The 22,772-nt window shown below is 40.4% G+C and overlaps 1 protein-coding gene and 1 long non-coding RNA gene across 3 annotated transcripts in view; one reads left to right on the top strand and one right to left on the bottom strand.

Moving 5' to 3' along the window:
* HBP1 (HMG-box transcription factor 1) overlaps positions 1–15,608 on the bottom strand; it is a 31,110-nt gene extending 15,502 nt beyond the window's left edge. Inside the window, exons 1-3 of one of the 2 annotated variants that reach the window (XM_061413974.1) lie at positions 15,525–15,608; positions 5,878–6,061; positions 3,585–3,813 (exon numbers count right to left, since the gene is read on the bottom strand). In XM_061413974.1, coding sequence (XP_061269958.1) covers positions 3,585–3,813; positions 5,878–6,061; positions 15,525–15,539 — 428 coding nt within the window. In that variant the 5' untranslated portion in view covers positions 15,540–15,608. Of the gene's footprint in view, positions 1–3,584; positions 3,814–5,877; positions 6,062–15,168; positions 15,265–15,524 lie in introns of those variants that run through there. The other variant, XM_061413973.1, reaches the window with a different exon arrangement.
* LOC133246053 (uncharacterized) lies at positions 6,055–22,724 on the top strand. The gene is made up of 3 exons (XR_009735880.1): positions 6,055–15,188; positions 22,040–22,149; positions 22,601–22,724. It is a non-coding gene; the product is annotated as an uncharacterized LOC133246053 (long non-coding RNA).
* Positions 22,725–22,772: the final 48 nt, after the last annotated feature.

Here is a 22,772-nt window from a genome sequence, read left to right as displayed (position 1 = left end):
TCATTTTTGTATCACTAAATACAAACAAATATACAGTTTCCTTCATGAAAGATGATGCCCCCTCGTGTAGGGCTCCCTGTCCCTTTCTATCTTACTCTGATGTGGTCACTAAATCTCAATCTGAACAGGGCCTCCAAGCTCTGTGTGACAAACTCGGAACTCTTTAGCTACCAACCACCTGCAGGCTCAATGAATTACCTGAAGCTGAGATGTTTAAACTTATTATAGTAGAAAACAGCCTATTTGCAAAGCAGCTACACATAAAGCCAGCTACTTCAACCCCCAGGATCACCTTAAAAAGCAAGCTACTTCTTCCCCCTCTTTCCTGTCAAAGGTCTCTTTACCAGGCAGCACTCCCTTCAGAGTACATGGGGCTCTCAAGAACACACTAAGATCCTTCCCCCACAAACGTATGGGAGGGGTAAGAATAAACAGCAGGCCCATACAGGGCAAGCACTAATGTGCACTGATTCAGGAGACTGGAAAGCAGCAGAGAAGACTTAGGGTCAACTGAAGGTTGGGACAATGCTCCATGTCAGCTAGGGATCTGGTCTTTAACAGAAAAATGTCTGCAGTGTCTGTACTAATCCTCTTTCTAACAAGAGGAGGGCATCTTTCCTCCTTACTTTCCAATTCTGCCCTTACTCTGTGAGAAATTTATTAGTCCCTCGATTTTTCTAATCTTAATTAACATTTTTATTATACCTTTGCAGAAATTACTCTATATATAAAACTATACTTTGTTTTCATGTTCACATAACTTAAGTAAAAACCCAAGTTAGTTTCCACGTATTTTAGCATACTCTCCAACCAATTTTCAAAATATAAATACTTAAATGTTTCATTTTTTATTTCTTCCTTTTGTTACACATTTACATATTTATTGAGTGGCCGAACTGTTGAAAATTCCTTAAGCTCATCCCTGCTTTCTTAATAAAAGAAAATTAAGTTTATCAGTTCTTCTGTATAACCATTTAAAAGAGAACAACATAATGTTCTAAAACGTGTGTGGCCTAAATGCTCCATAAAAATTAATATACTAGATGTGTCTGAATGACTAACACCATGGCCTCCTTATCCCTCTATCTATGCAAGCATTAATATAAATTTAATCTGTCCTCAACCCCTTGACACACTACAGTTACAACTTCAGACATCCAGAAGCTCAATAACTAACAGTTTGACAATCTACAGGAAGTCGTAGAGAATAGCTATGGACCACAGTTAGAAGCCAGGGAGAACAGCAGAGTGTTACTGTGCCTCGTTCCCGAGGAAGAAGGGAAGCACAGAAAATGCGGTGGGGAACTTACACCTTTAAGGAGCTACTCAACTATTTTTTTAAACATTAATTTTCTTCTGAGGGCTTTACTCAGCTTTCCGTCAATTATTAAACCTCTAGTTTGTTGTGAAAAATGAAAATTACTATCTCAACTAAAATTGGGGGAAAAGGAAGTCCAATAGTAAAATCTGGATTTTCTGTTTTTAATTATAAAAGAATTTTTCATTTTTTGATTCTTAAAGATTACAATAAAAACTGGTACAATAAAGGAAGAAATACTTTGAAAAGTCAACTTTTCATCCTCGTGGAAATTTTCATGGTCTTAAACTGAAGTTATTTAAATTGAATTTGCTCTAATCAAGACCAATATCCTGCTGAAGAGAAGAAAAGCAGGATAACTTGATGGGATGCAAGAAAACCAAGGCTCCACACCTAACAAGTTTATTTTTTAGCAAAGAATTATACTAACTTACGAACACTACCAAAATTCAGTTATTCCTGCATCAGTGTATATGGACCCTGGTCTACCCACCCACATGAGTGCAAATCTGGGTTACTTCTCTTCCTTATAAAGTATCATATTTATCTATGTCTTTTTAAATAGTCAACTTTAAAGCTGGGGGATAATTAATAAAATATTATCCATTTAGGTCTCTCTAGAAACCTATATGCAGGTCAGGAAGCAACAGTTAGAACTGGACATGGAACAACAGACTGGTTCCAAATAGGAATAGTAGTACGTAAGGCTGTATATTGTCACCCTGCTTATTTAACTTATATGCAGTTAAATCATCATGAGAAATGCTGGGCTGGAAGAAGCACAAGCTGGAATTCAAGATTGCCAGGAGAAATATCAATAACTTCAGATATGCAGATGACACCACCCTTATGGCAGAAAGTGAAGAGGAACTAAAGAGTCTCTTGATGAAAGTGAAAGAGGACAGTGAAAAAGCTGGCTTAAAGTTCAATGTTCAGAAAACTAAGATCATGGCATCTGGTCCCATCACTTCATGGGAAATAGATGGGGAAACAAGTGTCATACTTTATTTGGGGGGCTCCAAAATCACTGCAGATGGTGACTGCAGCCATAAAATTAAAAGACACTTACTCCTTGGAAGGAAAGTTATGACCAACCTAGATAGCATATTCAAAAGCAGAGACATTACTTTGCCAACAAAGGTCCATCTAGTCAAGGCTATGGTTTGTCCAGTGGTCACGCATGGATGTTAGAGTTGGACTGTGAAGAAGGCTGAGCGCTGAAGAATTGATGCTTTTGAACTGTGGTGTTGGAGAAGACTCTTGAGAGTCCCTTGGACTGCAAGATCCAACCAGTCCATCCTAAATGAGATCAGTCCTGGGTGTTCATTGGAAGGACTGATGCTAAAGCTGAAACGCCAATACTTTGACCACCTCATGCGAAGAGTTGACTCATTGGAAAAGACTCTGATGCTGGGAGGGATTGTGGACAGGAGGAAAAGGGGAAGACAGGATGAGATGGCTGGATGGCATCATCGACTCGATGGACATGAGTTTGAGTGAACTCCGGGAGTTGGTGATGGACAGGGAGGCCTTGCGTGCTGCAATTCATGGGGTCACAAAGAGTTGGACACGACTGAGCCACTGAACTGAACTGAGGAATATCAGTTGGAAGATTCCATAATTTTATAGAACAATAACTCATTTTCTTAAACTCTGGTCTGGGTAAACGAAACAGTGGGTTTTTTTTTACCGATGAGAGTCTACTTCGAGAAATTCAAGATTTCAGTATAAGCAAACATATAAGACCACATACACTGAGGGGGGGGGGGGCGAAACTTAGACCAAAAAGAACCAAATGCAAAGTTGACTAAGTTTAAAATATAATGTTTATTTTAATTATGGCTCTTTAGAAAACTTTCATTTCTCTAAGCAAAAAATATAAATAAAAGTATTCTTGGTCTGATGTATTTCTTAATGACTTTAAACCATTTAAGACTCAGTTCTCATATTACTTTTATCTAATCCTCAAAATATGAAATAATGACTCAGGGTTAATACCTCTTTGATCATTTTAAGATAAAGAGCTTAATTTTAATGACTTTAATTAAAAAAAATCTTTATTTAAATGATCAAGAGCATTATTACTTGTAAAACTGCTGCTGCTGCTAAGTTGCTTCAGTTGTGTCTGACTCTGTGCGACCCCATAGATGGCAGCCAACTAAGCTCCCTAGTCCCTGGGATTCTCCAGGCAACTTTTAAAACTAGGGAGGAAAAAAGTGTTTTGTAATGACAAAGTTTTCAGTTAAAATACAGCCAATGTTCCCACCTGTTGTAAAATGAGCACTGCATAAGTGGACTTTGTGGGCTGGTGGCAATATTTGCTAGTTCTGTTAGCCAATCCACTTCATTTTCACGGTAGGTATTTTCTGATATTTCTGAGGTATTTTGGTTCCAAGATGGTCTTGGATATTCTTGATGCGACACATCTGAACTTAGTTGGTATATGGCAGATGGAGTAGGATCACTCTGAACAGCCTGAAGTTCAGGAAGATCATCTGCAAATAAGCACACTCAAGATTATCAGAAGGAAATTACTAATACAGGAGACAAAAGTGTAATCACAGCTGGAAAAGAGGGCCTCAAATTTAGCTAGTTAATTTTGTGAGAGGTAAAGTGTAAATTCAATATGTTTTTTTGAAAGAAACAAGTTTCAACTGAAAAAACAATGACATCTTATACATTTAAGGGTCAACAAAGCCTAACAGAAAAGTAAACTTAAATGTAAATGGATTAATGGCTAAACTGTTACAAACTGTTCTGTTTGTGTTTTCTGACTCCCCACCTCCGGTTTTCCACAGGCTCACCTGGGAATAATCCCTATGCTATTCAGACATTTTTATGTTACCACGTTAACAAAGAAAAAGGCATTATATGGGTGCATGTATGTACTTATTGTTCACACATCTGAATCTGTTAAACAAGATTACTACAATAAATGAAAACAATTTTCAAAGATGCAACTTAGATCATAGGAATGTTTAGGTACTACTTATTCAAATTTATCTACACCAAATTATTTATTTTTAATGAGAAACTCTAAACTCAGGAATATTTATTATTTTCCAAAAAAGTGTGTTCTCAAAAGGTAGTTCATGACAGACTTTCAGCTACCCAAGAAAGAAAACCAGAAAGAGTACCCAAGGACCACTCTTGTTCATGCCAAAACTACACTGTAAGGTAGACTGAATTCTGAAAAACTGAACTGGAAAAAAAAGCCTCTTGCAGGCCTTAAAAACAACAAAATCCCTTTGTGAATTTTGTTTACAAAATTTACACCTGTAAATTCTATGGATCCAATGGGTCTCTTCAATATATAAACCCAGAAGCTCTTGTAGACGTGAGAGCTCTCCTATATTGTCACAATAAAAGCACATACTCATTCCTATACAGGGAATATCCCAGAATAACTCACTAAAACGGAAATGTCTGACAAGTACTAATTCAGGATATCCATTCATAAAACCTACTAGAAGGTATCCCTTCCTTCCCAAAGAAGCCAAAACACACCAACTGAAGATAATTCCACTCTGTAATGCTCATGGTGATGGAGCTATTTCCCTTCCCTCATTGCCAACATCATTCTTTGACTATCATCTGTGTATTAACTGTGAAGGGTTCATTTCTGTCTTTCAAGTTAAGGAAACTACGTTTAAACTGAAGTCATGAGGGGCTGTAAAGTTTTTGACCTCCTGAGCCCTAGTTCCTGATTTCCTTCTGAAAGCAACTAACATGCGACAATGGAGAACCAAGTAATTGATTGAAACGATACTTTCCACTCAATAGTAACCACAACTCAATAAATATTTTGAGCTTAGCAAACCCTTAGCATGCCAACAGGTTATGTCTCAAGACCTTTAAGATCTTCAAATTCCCAAAGAAGACTCTACCACATAACCTCTTTTATTTCATCATTTATATAAAATGAGGACAATCACATCTTGAATTTTGTGAACATCAGGCGAAAACACATGTTAAATGGGGCAATGCCAAGATGAAAAGTGGGCAGCAAGACAAGCTCACTCATCGGCTGTTTATTCTCTTTAACACTTACCTCAAAGCAGTAACATTCAAAGTCATACTTCAGTACACCTACACAGTTCTATATATCATGCATCTTTGGAGTAGCTCAGCAGTACTGATAATTACAAATGTCCGATCCTCCAGTTTCAACTGTCCACTGGAATTTTCCCCATCATACCAACAACCCAGGCATAAAGGCATAGCCAGCATAATTTGCTGAGCTTACATGGATATTTCAAAAGTAACAGCTTTTGAAAAGCCACACCGCAAGGTTTTCGTAAGGTGTTTAAAGGCTCATCTTAACCCACAAAGACAGTTGAGTTTGAATTTGTAAATGAGTCTCTATGATAACCATAAATAGCCCAAAGTTATGTTGGTTTAAATAATACTTTATAAGCAATAACAAGAGAACACTGAAAGTTCCTAGTGTACAAAACTTAACACACTTTTTAGCAATTCAAAGTGGGTGGAAAAGTTAGCTAAACATGAAAATTAATCCGAATCTCAGTGAAGATCCCTAAAAACTTAATTTTGTTTACCAAGTTCCATGTGCTCATCACAAGAGTTGTATCCAGGAGAGGACGGCAACGTCTCCTTGCACTGCAGCAGCTGCAGCGAGTCGCTCACTCCTGGCGCTCTCTTGTCCATGACTAGCAGGAGCTTCTGCACCGCCTCAGGCATCTGGTTGCTCTTCACTTCCCACACCATGTTATGGCGCTCCGACTAAAAATGACACAAGAACAAAAAGTCAAGTCACGTGGTCTATGAACGCATAAAATCAATCAGAGACATCAGTGTTGTACCTTTAATCATATACTGCCATCTGTGTCCCCCTCAAAGTCGCTACACATGGGCCGACTGAAGGTCCATTCTATTTGGGACCTTTTTCGGAAGATTCCAATTTCTGTATTTATCAATTGTGTTCACTATTTTGTTTTCTCATCTTCTGAAAGTGAACAAGTATACTGTTACAATCTCTAAAGAACATTTGAGAAAGAGTTTCTTGGGATTTCCAGTGGTTAAGACTCCATGCTTCCATTGCAGGGCCACAAGTTCAGTATCTGGTTGGGGAGCTAAGATCTTGTGGCCAAAACAGAAACATAAAGTAAAACAGAGTTTCTTAAAATGGACATATATTATACTTCCCATAAAAATGTTTTCTTAATGATAATTTGGAATCTAATCATAATAAAAAGGCTACTATTTTTACAAAGATGTATAATAATAATGGGAAATTTAGCTAAACAAACAGTAAATCTACCATTATCTCAAGCTTACAAAATTGAAACAATGAAGAAAACAATATAAACTGATACACCTAAATAATTTCTCAGCTATGTCTACCAACTAAATTGTTATGAAAGTAAAATGAGGTTATACTTTTTATATTCTTGCCTTTGAACAATGATCAAATCAGTTATTTAATATGAGTGACAGCAGCAGGAAGAGTTCCTGATTTCTCAGGCTCTCCCCCAAATTTCATTTTTTAAAGTTCTAATGAAATATACCAACACACAAAATTCTAACATAGTTTTTTCCTCAAAATAAAACAATAAAATATACTGCTGTTAAAAGTCACTTAAAAAAATAAAGTTGGGAATTCCCTGCCGGTTCAGTGTTAGGAGTCGGTGCTTTCACTGCCAGGAGCCTGGGTCCAATCACTGGTCAGGGAACTAAGACCCCACAAGCCACATGTAGCATGGCCAAAAAAAACAGGCATTAAAAGTCAAGTACCGTAGCCCAGGCTAATCAAAAAATGCAGTGAAAAGATATTTAAACCAAAAGCTAAGTCATGACATAATCACCAACAAACACTGTCATTTTTTCTACAAAGGCTTTTTTCATGAATTTTCTTATTATGAAACATTATCCTGACTACAAAACATATGATCACTGTGGGAAAAAAAAAAAAAGCTTTTCTTAGAAAAGAAAAAAGGAATTAGTAATTATTTCTAATTCCACCAACCTGAGTTACTGGGACATTTTGATGTTATTATCTAATGATCCAATCTCTTTTTCACAGAGACATCTACATTTTACCTAAACAAAATCATTTCTTTTTCTTCATATGTCATATTATATATAAATGAGACCTTTTCTTAACATTAAGTTCATAAGCATTTGCCTGTTCATAAGCATTAAGTCTTTCAAAGATCTATTTTTAAAAATTAAATTATATATAATCACAGGAATTACCAAAATTTACTTATCCCTCCTACTACTAAACATGTTCCCAGTTTTTTCACTCTTACTTTATACATTCTTTTTTTTTTAAGTATTTGCTTACATCTGGTTATTTCTTTGAACTTCCAAGAGATAGATTAGTGGTTGGATGGCAATTAAACATCTTCTAAGGCTTACTCCTTGGAAGTAAAGTTATGACCAACCTAGACAGCATATTCAAAAGCAGAGACATTACTTTGCCAACAAAGGTCTGTCTAGTCTAGGCTTTGGTTTTTCCAGTGGTCATGTATGGATGTGAGAGTTGGACCATAAAGAAAGCTGAGCTCGGAAGAATGCATGCTTTTGAACTGTGGTGTTGGAGAAAACTCCTCAGAGTCCCTTGGACTACAAGGAGATCCAACCAGTCCATCCTAAAGGAGATCAGTCCTGGGTGTTCACTGGAAGGACTGATGCTGAGGCTGAAACTCCAGTACTTTGGCCACCTGATACAAAGAGCTAACTCATTTGAAAAGACCCTGATGCTGGCAAAGTTTGAAGGCAGGAGGAGAAGGGGACGACAGAGGATGAGATAGGTGGATGGCATCACCGACTCAATGGAGTCTGGGTGAACTCCAGGAGTTGGTGATGGACAGGGAGGCCTGGCATGCTGCGGTTCATGGGGTCACAAGGAGTTGGACACGACTGAGAGACTGAACTGAAGGCTTTTGACACATACAGCTAAACTGACCATTGCCTTACTTTATTTCTAGTATTTTATTTCGCTTTCATATTTCTGCCTCAAATACGACCCATTTCTTGGGCACTTGGAGCCGGACACAATATAAACTGTAAGATGTACAATGGAGTAGTGAAGAGGGCACTGGGTTCGGTGTAAGGAAACATGGGTTTGATTCCAGCTTGATCACTTACTATATCTATGACCTAAATGACTGAGCTTCTCACTAATTCAGTATCTCCATATGGAAACAGGGCTCATGACACCTGCTCTCTCCTTCCCAGAGCAGTTGTAAAGATGAAACAAAATGAGCAAAATAAAAAGTAAAATTATCTTTAAAAAATTTTTATCTGTAGACTGACATAGGGCAATATTATGCATATTTTGGATACTTAATCTCTTAACAGAACAGTTACTGAAAATAATTAACAATAGGAGCCAGACAGGCAGCTATTCAGCTTTGGTAATTTCCTCCCTGCAAAATATGACAAAGTATCCAACACACCTCAATAAAAGTCACAGATCATATCATTACTTTAAGCAAGTAACAGTTTATCTAAAAGATGTCTGAGGCATTCCCAAGAAATGAACACTTTTCAGTAAGTACAATGTATTATGTAATAATCACAGTCTTATGATATAATTATAGCAAATACACTAGTGTATAACAAACAGCCTCCTACAAAATTGGTGGCCACAATAGATGTGGCTACTAACACAAACTGACTTCTCAAGCATAAATGGCCAAATCCTGGTTCTGAGCCTCCACTTTCTCATTGCAAAAGCTCAGCAAACTTAGATCAATCTGTAATGTGCAACCCTGGGGGCACACAGGACCATGTCTGCTTCAAACCAATGATGCTGAAGCCCCGCTTTCCAGAGCATGTGATTTATTTGAACTGAGGTACAATCCTGTGCAATGGTTTTTACTTGTTTTCATTCAAACAAACTCCTGGTACACTAGGAGAAGCAGCAGGCTAAAAATTATTGCCATATTCCTTTTTTATCTAAACGTGTGTGTATATGTAGAATATATTCAGTCATTTAATACATATTCTGTACAAGGCACTCTACTAGGTATTATGTTGAAACTCAATGATGAACAGTTTATCATGAATTTCAAGGAACCTGCACTTGAGTAGAAAGACAGAAGCAAACAACTGCAGTTCTATGGCGGCAGGGCTTGGATATGAATGGGTAAAAAGGAAGGAAGGGAGGCTCCTAATGAGAAACTCACATGAGCAAACTCAGAGGAGCAAAGTACTGGATGAAATCAGAAGGACATCGAAGCCAAAGGCTAGGGTATCTCCTGGTTGTCAGTAATAAGGCTGGAAGGCAGACTGGGATCAGAATCTTTCATTCTAGTTTAGGAAAACTGGTTTGCCACTTCTTTTTTTTTTTTTGAAACTAGGCTCCTGAGTTTATACATTTGCTACCTACCAGCTATGTGCCCTGGACAATTTATTTAAAATCTTCATGCCTTGTTCATAAAATGGAAATAGTAAAAGCACCTACATAGGTTGTTGTAAAAACTCAGTGAGCTCATGTCAAAAGCTTACAATAGTGCCTAACAGAGCAAACTCTCAAGCTTTGGTAGAGTGGCCAGTATTATTATTAGCAACTAGCAAACAATGGGAACCACTGCAAATTTTTGAATAGAAGTCTAACATAATCAGAACTATACTTCAAACATTTTTTGTCTATTTTAAAAAATCATACTGAAATACAATGAGTATGCAAGAACATCTATAATACACAAATACTTTTTAAGGGAGAGTGTTTTGAGAGCACAATATATTCACATTCCCAGTTTCTGTCTATGCCACTCACTCCCAGCTTCCTTTGCAAGAGTCCTCATGAGGGACTTCCCTGGTGGTCCAGTGGTTAAGACAATGCTTCCACTGCAGGGGGGACGGGTTCAATCCCTGGTCAGGGAACTAAGATCCCACAAGCCACAGGGCAAGGCCACCCCCCCCCCACAAAAAAAGGCAAAATAAGGCCCCCCAATGAAAGCCCCCTCCAGAAAAGCAGCAAGGCGCTCCCCCACCCCATGAAATACGTGGTAACTGGTAGTACCAGTGCAGATTCCTCCTTTAGTAATGCCCCAACAAGAAAGAACTAGTTATTCTAGGTGGGTTCTTGGCGCAGCTAATATTAAGTTTGGTCAATTTTAACCCTTTCCACAGAAAACTTTCTGACATCCTAAGGATACAAGACACAATTTAACCTGACATAATGACTCAAATTTCATAGGAACATCTACTGGACATCTCACACACAGAAGTGATCGGCATAAATCAGTGCAAGCTGCAATCTCAACATGAAAATCTTCTCACTTTTCCCCAGAGTTGCACTGGACACGTATGCCTCCTCAGCAGAGCTGCAGTCAGGCTGTCCTGTCCCACCGCCTGCAGGACTCTTCCCAGCTGGGTCTGACCTCCCCCTCAGCAGGTCCCGGTGCCCAGCCACCATTCAGTGCACTCACATCTCCTTGCAACTTCTAGCATCTCTTCAGCACTCTTAGGAATCTACCAACATCCCATCACAACACACCTTAAATGAAGGTGGAAGAAACATTTTGGTTTCAAAACAAAGAACAAAAGTATCACAGAAGTATTTGTTGAACGTGAGTTCTATGTGTTTGCACCTCTCACTGTTTGTACCTCTTACTGCACAAGGCTATCAAAAGTTTGGTCTTGAGATAGCGGAGATTCTCCTTCTCTAAACCTGTACAGTAAACAGAGTAACAGACTTGAAAATCTGACCATTTTCTCTTTAAAAAAAATAAATAAATAAAAGTTGAGAAAAAGGTAATCTAAGGTAGGTTAACTTAACCTCAAGGTACCTCTACTGATCTCAGAAGAGCTAGTTGGAGGGGGAAAAAAAAAAAAACCATGCAATCAAAATTCAAACCAAAGTTTTTTGCCTGTTTTTGGCAAACTATTTGGGAGAAACAAGGCCTCTGATACAGTAAAGGAACACCAGAGAATCCATATTCAAAATAACTCCTCACATACATCACACCAATTAAACATTCATTTTTAGAAACAAGCTTCTCTTTCAAACTTTCCCTGGTAAAGCTAACACTGTTGCTCGTTCACGCTGTTGTATGCTGCTTTGGTATTATAGGATTTGACACGGCAAGCCTGGTGGGCTGCCGTCTACAGGGTCGCAGAGTCGGACACGACTGAAGTGACTTAGCAGCAGCATACTGTGTTTCAGCTATCTCTGCACATGTCAACTCTCACTAGACTGGTGATTTTCAAAGAGTAAAATTTTCCAGCAGTTGTACTCTGAAATGTCATGGTCAATAGTACAAATTTTTACTGGGTGGAGATGAGACAGCCCTATTGCATCTGTTTTGCAAACTTTCAGAAGTAAATATCCACAAAATCTCAATGAAAGGAAAGGAAGAGATGACTACAAATGACCAACTTTCAGTGAATGAAAAAGGAAATTAGGTTTTACTAAATGCCTACCTGCCATTTGCCAAGCATTTCCACATACTTCATCTAATTTTGTATAAACTTCAAATCATATAAAGCTCAGAACAAATTACTGTTCTGGATCAGGAGGGACTTCCCTGGCAATCCAGTGGTTAAGACTTCTGTGCTCCCACTGGAGGGGGCAAGGGTTCAACCCCTGGTCCCTGGTCGGGGAACTAAGATCTCACATGGTGTGCAGTGTGACCCCAAAAAATAAATACTATTCTGGATGACAAAAACAGGGCTCTGAGGATTGAATCAGACCATTTTCCCTTCCCCCTGCCCCCAAAATGAGAAAAAGGACAAAAGATATAGACCAACACAGATTAGACATCTAATTTCAATTACATTCAAGTGCCTGTCCTTCCCTGAATCTTTATCTTTTCATCACTATGGATAAAGGAAAAGGATCCTCTCTGTGCCTCCCATAATCCCGAAGGACTTCTGTATGAAACTCCAACTCTTTGGGGGAAGGAGGTGAAGAAATGGTAATTTACAATTATTTTACATCTCTAACATGAGAAATTGAGGTGGTATTTAAAATGTATTACACAATCGCAAGCTAAAATGAACCTCCATAACAAACCAGATTAAACACAAACTACACCAAATGCAGTTGAGGGCCTCTATGCAGTTCTTTCAGAAACTTCAAACCAAAGAGTTCAGAGAGATTTCTACAACTCTGGTTTGCCATAATGTTAACAGGGGAAAAAATCCACATCCCAATAGTGGGTGGTATTCTTTCCATAAAATGTTACTGTAGAGTATCACTTACTTATAGTGTCATTTCTATATATAAAGTAGAAAAAATAATTTTCTTCTCTAATTTAGTTGATTGAATTTTTCACAGCTAAACTGGTAGTAGTTTAGAAAAGCTATATGACTATGAACAATTTAACTTCTATGCCTGTTTTCTTTTTCGTAAAATGGGACCAGTCTACCTGTATCTACCTATATCATAATATTCCAAGTATTAAAGACACTACGTGACACACCCTCTTAATGGTTCCAAAGCATTCCCTTAACTCATCAGTCACTGCTGCTGCTGCTGCTGCTGCTAAGTCGCTTCAGTCGTGTCCGACTCTGTGCAACCCCAGAGAGGGCAGCCCACCAGAATCTCCCCCGTCCAGAGATTCTCCAGGCAAGAACACCGGAGTGGGTTGCCATTGCCTTCTCCTCAGTCACTGCTGCCCAGTGCTAAATACATCTATACAAGTTCTTATTCATTTTGTGCTGATCTAACACAAAATACTGAAACTTGAAGAGAACACCAAACACACCACTACAAGCCATCTGTAAACCTGTTTAAAAGCACTATCAATATAAACAGTACGCAAGATAAGTCACTGCACGAAAACACTTGAATCTTTACATCATGTGTAACAACCTGTGAGAAAAGCTTTTCTAAACTACCAAAAACTTTAGAGAAGAAAATTTTTTCTTCTCATTTACAGAAAATGACAGTTTAAACTATGATATGAAGTACCAAAGTAAATGCAGGTCAAAATATGAAGGTATATGATTACTGTTGATGAGTTAGGCACAAACAAGAATATAAAATATCATTAAGAGAATATTTTTCCTGAATTTTGTAATATACAAAGTATTTGTCAAAAATATCTGGTGTGATTTCTCATTCCAGGTAAATATAACTTTCATAATTAAAAGATAATACGTGTAAAATACCTGGCATCGTTTAACACCGTACTAACTTAATTTATGGCAGAAAAATAAAGTACTAATATTTTCATTTCAAACAGAAACATAGAAGACCAGCTAGCTTCTCCCTCATAAAGCCCAGGCTATTTGCACTGAGCATTTAGGTAGTGAGGAAACGGTCCGAAAAAATTAAAATACAGTGGCGGAAACAACTCTTAAAGTGATAGTACCGTTTTTGAAGTCTGAGAAGCAAGCATTGTGAAACATGGAAAATTGTGGGAAATCCCGGGAGAAGGTAACTTTGAACTAAGGAGATTTTTCTAAGCTGAAAAAGGTAACTGGGGGACCAGTGGTTCGGGCCCCGCACTTCCTCTGGAGGGGGCAAGGGTTTGATTCTTGGTTGGCGTGGCCGGGGAGCCAAATAAATAAAATCTTTTAATTTTTTATAAGTAGTTGGGCTTATAAAACTAAGTAAAATGGAAACCAGGAAGTGAAATCAAAATTTCACTCTATAATGTACTGTCAATTTAGAATTTAAATATTTTGTTTTGGCTTCCTCAAAAGTATAAAACAGCTCCAAAATGTATTGGGTATATTGAATTCTTTTGAATGTAATTCAAATTTCCTTAAAACTTTGCCAACTATTACCTACTCAGCAAGAACTGAGTAAGTTCAATCGTGGAAATTCAACAGTTGACCCTAGTACTCAGCAAGTTAAATCGGAAAACAGCAGAAACAGTAACAACAAAAAGCAGAGACTGAAAGAACTAGCAGTACATCACAAACGTTATTATCAGTGGTTAATAGAAAATTATTTACAAATGTTACAACTATTCTAATTCTCCAAACGTAACTTTAATTTCACTAAATCATTGTTAGGAATCACCTGTTACTGCTAGTTAGAGGGAAATAAATCTATAGCACTCAGTCGGAATTGTTGGTAGGACTCCCAACACTTCCTGGTATACACACAACTGACTTTTAACCTCCTCCCTTAGCATCACTGGATCCCAGAATTAAAGACTCTTGAGTGTTTCCCTGCAGTCAGAGCTCCCTTTACAAAAGATTCTTGCTGAAAACTCCTAAAGAATTAACTCTAGGTGAAGTGTTCAAAAGAATGCACGGCGGCGAGCGAACTCCCCTAGACAGCATGCAGCGTTTGAAGGAGCTACAAAAACCTGGTTCCGACAGTCGATTTCGCTAGTCTTTTTTGTTTTAATCCGCCTGGGGCGGCAGCATAGGTTGGAAGGCGGAGACTGAAATCGCCTGCCAAGCCTCGATCTCGGTCACAGAGAGGCAGTGCCTCCCGGTTCACGCCAAGTCCATCCCCCACCCTCTTTCGCCATTCATCGCGTTCCCCTCCCCTCCCCCCATCATGTGACCGCAGCCTGGACTCCAGGCTTGTTTTTCCCCTCGGCTCAACTCCACCGCGCAGGCGCCAAGGAGTCCATTCATTCGAACTGCGTAACAATGAGCCCCAGGGCCCAAGGGCTCCGCGAGCTTCCCAGTTCGGCCCGAGCCCCTCTCGGCCCCTGAAGAGGCGGCGCCTCACAAGAGTCCGCCACCCGCGGCCGGCTGCCCACCCCGGGCCAACCTCCGACCCTCCGCCCACTCGCGGGGAGTTGAAGTCAAACTTTCCTGGGCAGCCCCAGAGTCGCGTCGGCCCCCTTTCCCCCGCCCAGGCCCGCCCCATCTCCTCACCCGGCCCGGCCACCCACCGCGCCACCCGGCCCAGAGCGCAGTCCTCGCAGACGCCTCCCAGCCCCCGCCCCAAGACCCCCACGGACCGTGCCGACGCGAAGCCCAGGTGAGCTCGCGGGAAGCGCCAGTCCGGTGGGTTCGCCGCAGGCCGGTATCGGACGGTTAACTGCCCCGGCCGTCATGAAGAGGACAGCCGACCCGAGTTCACCCGGCCGCCAGATACCCTCGAGATCCTGCCCCTCCCTTCCCCACCCCCACCCCTTCCCGAACAGAAAGACAACAAACCGCCGCGGAGTATAAGCAGCCCCAGCGCGGGCCGCCCCGGCCGCGACAACACCACCAGCAACTCGCGTATCCCCTCTACAACTGACGCCGGCCTTCCCGGGGCGCGTTACTGCTCCCGCCGCCGCTCTTAGTCCTCCACCGAAACTTTCCTACTTACCAAACCCGTCGCCATTACCAAGTCTTTCAAGCTTCGTCTTCCCCCTCCCCTCAAACCCCCGGGGGGTTGAGCCTCCGCCCAGCTCCTTCGCCTTCTTATTGGCTTGCGGCACTGCCGTTCAATCGTTTCTCCTTCCTATTGGTTGGTACCGTGGTCCGTCTCGGTGGGCGGGCTTGTATTGACTTTTGTGTTGTATTTATTGGGGAAGACGGAGTGTCAATCACCAGGGTGAGCGCTTCGGATTGGATTGCTGCCGAGACTCCCGGGACTCCAGCCAAACATTGCCCCCGAAATGGATTGTGGGTTCGTAGTCTGGGTCTGGCTGTGTTTCTCTCCGAGACTGCACGTCGGGGAACAGGTTGGACTACATTTCCCAGAAGTGCGTGCACGGTGCAGTCTTGATAGTAAACAAGAGTCATAGGGACACGTGTATCAGCTCGTTTGTTTTGGTGTCTGGGACAAAAAGGAGGGGGCGGAGGAAGGGAGTGTTTTAAAGCTTTGGCCTCTTCTCTTCCTCTGGGCCTGTGCTAGCACTCAAAGCAGCCTCAAGCTTCTCGCAGTACCCATTCCGGGCCATAAACAGCCAGAGTTGCTCGCAGCTCAGAATTTGGCAAGAGGCCAAGGTATTGTTTTAGTGCGAGGGGAAGGCGATGACTGCACAAGCGGAAGCAGTGCTGCCTCGAGGGGGACCCAGTCACCCAGAAATCACGGCCCCAGGCCTGATGGGGATAATAAAGGTGGTGCTGGGGTCCAGTGGGAAGACTTAACATTTCTTTATCCTGAGCCTGGCTTCGCCCCTCCCTGGACAGCAGCTTGCGGTTTCTCTGCGGACTCTGTTCAGTTCACCCGAGATTTTTTGAATGCCGGCTGCGTGCCAGGCACCGAGAGGCTTGGGGATGAACAGTGAGAGAGAAGCTCGGAGATCTGGACAATTTACAAAACTGTGAAGCGGGAGGTGGGGTCATTACTGTTGACTTTCGAATTGAGGAAAGGCAAATTGATGTTTTCTGTGTTTGACCAGCTTACTCGTTGTTTAAGGTAATACGGAGGGATATAATGTGTGACTTAAACGGATGTAATTTGTGAATCGTTATCAGGGTTTCTCTGGTGAGTTTCAGTTTAACCGTTTTTCCTCTCCAGAGGTCTTCCACTGATGAAAGAATGTCTTCCTACTTTGTTTCCACTAGGAGTTCCTCCTTAAGTTACGAATTCTCTGACTCAGAGGAGGATGGCTTCTTTGGCATTATAGTTACCTTCATTTTAAACAAGGCTGTCCAGTTCCTAGTCTATAATTGATGTTTTTACCATTCCCATTACAAAGGCATTATTAAGCTTTTTTTCCTTTGAACTTTTAGTGTTTAGTCATTTAAGCTATGCTTTAGGTTTTATATCTTTAGATCATTATATGTATGTTTAAGAGGAGGAAAACATACTAGAGAGAAATCTATAAAGTCAAACTTTTGGAAAGGAGCCTTAAATCCTTGCTAGTGATTCCTTTAAAACCCCTACTTTTCTGGAATTTTTAAATCTGAAAGCCACAGAACAAATATGGAAATCCAAAGTAACTTTCCCATACTGAAACAAGTTTTCAAATTCTTTTAGGGATTCCCTGTTTGAATCCTTAAAGAGTCCTCCCTACCATGTGATCAAAGATGGTATTCAGATCAAATACAGATCAAAGATTCTGTATTCACAAATACTAATCAAATTATTTTGTTTCCTAAAAATAATTCAGAAGGCCAATAAAATGCCTAAATTTTTCCCTGAGTAAAAAGGACAATATTTGTATTTATCTTCGTTCAGAGATTAATGGAGTGACCCCAGGACTCAATTGTGGCCCTGCTCTTTTGTGTATTTTTATTTTCTTTCTTCACTTTTTTTAACAGTGGAGGTTCATTGCGCCTCAGAATTGAAAAATTGAAAATATGAACTCCAGTGTTTAATTTCCTGACAAAAAGAAAAATCCGTGGAATTCACTTGATCACTGAAAACTAAAATCTCAGCTATTAATGACTAGCTCCCTCCAGGAAACTAAAAACCTTTCCCACCATCCAAAAAATGAACTTTGAAGAGCTGGTACCACACCATCCCTGCCCCCCCACCCCCCAGCACTGCATGAACCATGAGATCTGCTTTTGGCTGAACCTTAACTAATTTTAAAAGGTTTTCTGTTTCCAAGTGTTTAGTAAAAGCCTTAGTGGAGATATTTTTTTATTTGTGAACACAATGGTAGGGAGAATAGCACCTTCACATCAAGCTATTGTACATTATTGGAAATGATTGTCTTTTATTAGTACTATAAAGGTTTTCCTATCCATTCATTCAGAAATACCTATTTAGTTCCTACTATTGGTTGACCACTGTGCTAATTCATATGGATACAAAGATATAAAATATTTTCACATACTCTCATTTTTGTCCAGGTCATTAAATAGAAGAGTAAAATTCTCTTGAGTTAGTTCAGTCATAACTGATTAAATGTCAGTGTTAGAATCTCTGTACCTTTAAGTGGACAATTAGTCCATGTTTGGACTCTCCTGGGAAGCTAAATGCTTACCTTATGCACCTATGTATATTTAATAGGAACCTCATTATTCATTTTTGGATGACTAAGAAAACCAGCCAACTCAGCCGGAACAAAGATCAAAGTACAAAACCAGTAAGATCTCCTTAGAATATAAATTCTACTACTTCACTAAAATATACATAAAGAATTTTTGTACCAATTACTTACTATTTATATGTGATAAAATATAAAATGACATATTTTATAATAGATATAAAATATTTTAGCTCAGTGGTGAAGGATCTGCCTGCCAATGCAGGGGACGCAGGAGACACAGGTTGCATCCCCATAGGTTCCATCCCTGGGTCAGGAAGATCCCCTGGAGAAGGAAATGACAACCTACTCCAGTATTCTTGCCTGGGAAATACGGTCAGAGGAGCCTGATGGGCTACAGTTCATAGGTTTGCAGAGTCGGACACGACTGAACCTGTAAGGGATTTTTATATATACTAAAGAACATTTGTTCATAACATACTTCCATGATAAAACTGACATTAAAAAATCAATTTTGGGAATTCCCTGGTAGTCCACTGGTTAGGACTCAAAGCTCTCACTGCCAAGGGTGTGGGTTCAATTCCTGGTCAGGGAATGAAAATCCTACAAGCTGTAACTGAAAGAAAGTTCAAAAATAAAATTTTATTTAAATAGCATCTACTTCTGGTCAGTGCAAATACCATATACACACATACATATTCCACATAAACTATGCCCAAATATGTTGAGTTGTTATCCAAAATCAAAATGTCTTCAGCAATTTGTAAAATACTTCTGTTTTCATAAAGAAACATCAAATTCTAATTTGTTTTTTAAAAACTAGATAAAGCTTATTTAGGGGTGAAATTACTGTATTCCAACACAGTTGGCATACCAATGACCACTGGGCTAAGAAACATAGAAGTTAAAGTACATGACATTGCTTAAATGTTTAAAATATCACTGTTCAAAATGTTAAAAGGTAAGCAAGCAAAGAAGCAAAGAAGAGGAACTCAGAAGCTTCTTGATGAAAGTGAAAGTGGAGAGTGGAAAAGTTGGCTTAAAGCTCAACATTCAGAAAACGAAGATCATGGCATCCGGTCCCATCACTTCATGGGAAATAGATGGGGAAACAGTGGAAACAGTGTCAGACTTTATTTTTGGGGCTCCAAAATCACTGCAGATGGTGATTGCAGCCATGAAATTAAAAGACGCTTACTCCTTGGAAAGAAAGTTATGACCAACCTAGATAACATATTCAAAAGCAGAGACATTACTTTGCCAACAAAGGTCCATCTAGTCAAGGCTATGGTTTTTCCTGTGGTCGTGTATGGATGTGAGAGTTGGACTGTGAAGAAGGCTGAGTGCCGAAGAATTGATGCTTTTGAACTGTGGTGCTGGAGAAGACTCTTGAGAGTCCCTTGGACTGCAAGGAGATCCAGTCCATTCTGAAGGAGATCAGCCCTGGGATTTCTTTGGAAGGAATGATGCTAAAGCTGAAACTCTAGTACTTTGGCTGCTGGGAGGGATCGAGGGCAGGAGGAGAAGGGGATGACAGAGGATGAGATGGCTGGATGGCATCACTGACTCAATGGACGTGAGTCTGAGTGAACTCCGGAAGTTGGTGATGGACAGGGAGGCCTGGCGTGCTGTGATTCATGGGGTCGCAGAGTTGGACATGACTGAGCGACTGAACTGAACTGAACTGAAGCAAGCAAATGAAGTCAACTATTCAAATTAGGAAATGGAGCACAGATTCCTACACTTTTTCTCTCATGTCTGTCTGGGATGCTAGGCCTTTCTCTGTGTATTTTGTTTTAGTTACCAGTCAAAAGTAGCTAATTTTAGATAAAAAGCCATTAAGATCACAGGACTAATATGTACTTAACTGTGTGGTGTGTGCTCACTCACTCAGTCTGATTCTTTGCGGCACCATGGACTGTAGCCCACCAGGCTCCTCTGTTCGTAGGATTTCCCAGGCAAGAATACTGGAATGGGGTGCCACTTCCTCCTCCAAGGGATCTTCGTGACCCAGGGATTGAACCCATGTCTCTTTTGTCTCCTGCACTGACGGATGGATTCTTTACTACACTGAGCCACCTAGCAAGCCACTTAAATGTGCTACACTTAACCATTTTTGCTTACATTTACCTCCCCCCAAATTCGCATTATTTCTTCTTTCCATATTTCTTATGCATCTTTTTGTCTGGTCTATATCATATGCATCGTTTTGCCCAGGCAATCAATAAATATTATAGATACCTGCTGAACAGATGAATAAAAGGAAATAAGATACATTTTCTTATTAATATATATGTTATTTTGTGTAAGTTGCTTTGAACACTGACCCCATTACATATAGTTTCCGTATGGTTTGTGTCACTTGCTGTGTCTACTCATCACCAAACACTGCAGCTCCTTCAAATTACATAGCAGATCATAATGTGCACTATAGTAATAAAAAAGTGGAGGACATTTCGGTTCAGCTTTCAAAAGCAATTAAGAAAGAAAAGACTTGCTAAAGACGTCTTTATAGTGAGCCCCTCTCCTAATTAAGATATTTGGCTTTTAGAAATGTCATTTGTATACATTTCAAGAATATAGTCATTTTGTAAAGAGATTCACTTGTATTAAATATCAACCTTCCACCTAAATGTGGCAGTGCAGTTCCAGGGATCCAGGACTCACTCTCTTGTTCCTCAGCAGGACTGTGGTCATGGTAGGTTTTAGGGCAGAGATGGAAAATCAGGAGTTAGAAGCAACTTTATCCAAGGTTGTGCCTGGGCATATTTACCGCTCATGAACTCATTCAGAGGTTCTACTTGGTGAGTTTTTATCATGTGAAATATGTAAGACATTGAGGATTCCATTTCTAGGTGGTTACAGTCAAAAGTGAAGGCAGCCTTTATTTCAGAGTCCATTTCCAGCTCATTGAGGTTCCCTGGTGGCTCAGTAGGTAGAGTCCACCTGCAATGCCGGAGACCTAAGCTCAATCGTGGGTCAGGAAGATGATCTGGAGAAGGAAATGGCAACCCACTCGAGTTTTCTTGCTTGAGAAATCACATGGACAGAGGAGCCTGGCGGGCTACAGTCTATGGGGTCACAAGAGTCAGACAAGAACTTAGCAACTAAACCACCCTAACCCCCTCGTGCCTGGGGAATAAAACCATTTTTCCAGTTTTTTCCAAAGGCAAGTGCCTGATGCACAGTGAGACCAAAGGGGTTGGGAGCAGAGAAAGGTTTAAGGTTTACTGCAGAGTCAGACACGACTGAGTGACTTCACTTTTACTTTTCACTTTCATGCATTGGAGAAGGAAATGGCAACCCACTCCAGTGTTCTTGCCTGGAGAATCCCAGGGACAGTGGAGCCTGGTGGGCTGCCGTCTATGGGGTCACACAGAGTCGGACACGACTGAAGTGACTTAGCAGCAGCAGCAGCAGGCCAAGCAAGGAGAATGGGCACCTTGTGTTCAAAGAACCCCAGACTCCCTGGTGGGGTTCAGGGAAGAGCCTCTAAGGGCAAAATTTGGGGTGAGGACACAGGGTGTGTCACTTTCCACTGATTTGCTGGCGGTGAGGTAACAGGAATCTTGGGTTCCACCTGAAGTTACCATCCTCCCCCTGGGTGGGAGCCTTAGTTCCTGCAAAAGAACTCAGAGATATATCAGATGGTTATGAATGTATCTCTTCAAGAAAAACCACAATCCTGCCCTTTCTCTGCACTGTTATTCACTGCTTTTCCTTTCTTTCGGCATTCCCATGTTTCCCTAATGAGTAACTTTTGAATCTGCCCTCTGAAAATCAGGAAAGGTCTAGGAAGCTGAAGCTTTTCCCTATAAACAAGAAACAGGACATGAAAAGTTTCCATACCCCACAGGTCCTGCTTGGTTTCACAATTGAGTAATAAATGCATCTACTTTAAAGATTCAGTTATAATTGGTACTAACAAAACATTTCATGTATTTACATGTTGCAGTGGCTTGAGTTTTTCAGGAAGATAGCAAGACCCAAGCTGTGGTTAATCAAAATGTGGGAACACCACCTAAGAGATGGCACTTCATTTTTATGGCAGAGACAGTTACCTCTGTAAGGTCTACCATCACATCTTTCCATATATAAATGTTACCTTTTCAGGACTTCCTTAGCAACTTTAAATTTACAAACTTAAAGCATAAAAAGGGACAGAAAGACCCATATCTGTTGGTCAAAGAAAGTCTTCCTTGGAAACTCTGTACACATTTGTCTATATACCAGGCTCAATTACATCATTATTCAGAGAATATGAGTGTGGACAAAAATAAAAATGTTACCTACCATTTCAGTAAACAAAGAATGTTGCCCACCCTCAAGCCAGCAGCCATTGCAATCACCCCTGCACCCTGAGAGGAATTCAGGATGGGAAAAAACAGGATACTGGCCCTAGATGAGAAAACCACTAAAATCTTTTAACTTGAAATATCTATTTTTGTGTGTGATTAGCAATGATCTTTTGATATCTGACTACATTTTTTTTTTTTTTTTTTTTGGTCTTTTTCAGCAAAAACTCCTATGATCCTGGCTCCTCCCTTACCTCTTTGGAACAGTCCCTCAGGGTTATCTGAAAGGCTGTTTCCCCAGGCTATAGTCCTCAGTTAAATTCCCCAAATAAATATATCTCTCAACTTTTAGGCTGTTTTGGGCTTCCCCGCCCCCCGCCCCCACCGCCGCCC

The sequence above is a fragment of the Bos javanicus genome, chromosome 4, assembly GCF_032452875.1.
Source record: "Bos javanicus breed banteng chromosome 4, ARS-OSU_banteng_1.0, whole genome shotgun sequence".
Classification (NCBI taxonomy): Eukaryota; Metazoa; Chordata; class Mammalia; order Artiodactyla; family Bovidae; genus Bos; species Bos javanicus.
The sequence above is the reverse complement of the archived record's forward strand: the minus strand, read 5'-3'. Positions and strand labels throughout refer to the sequence as shown.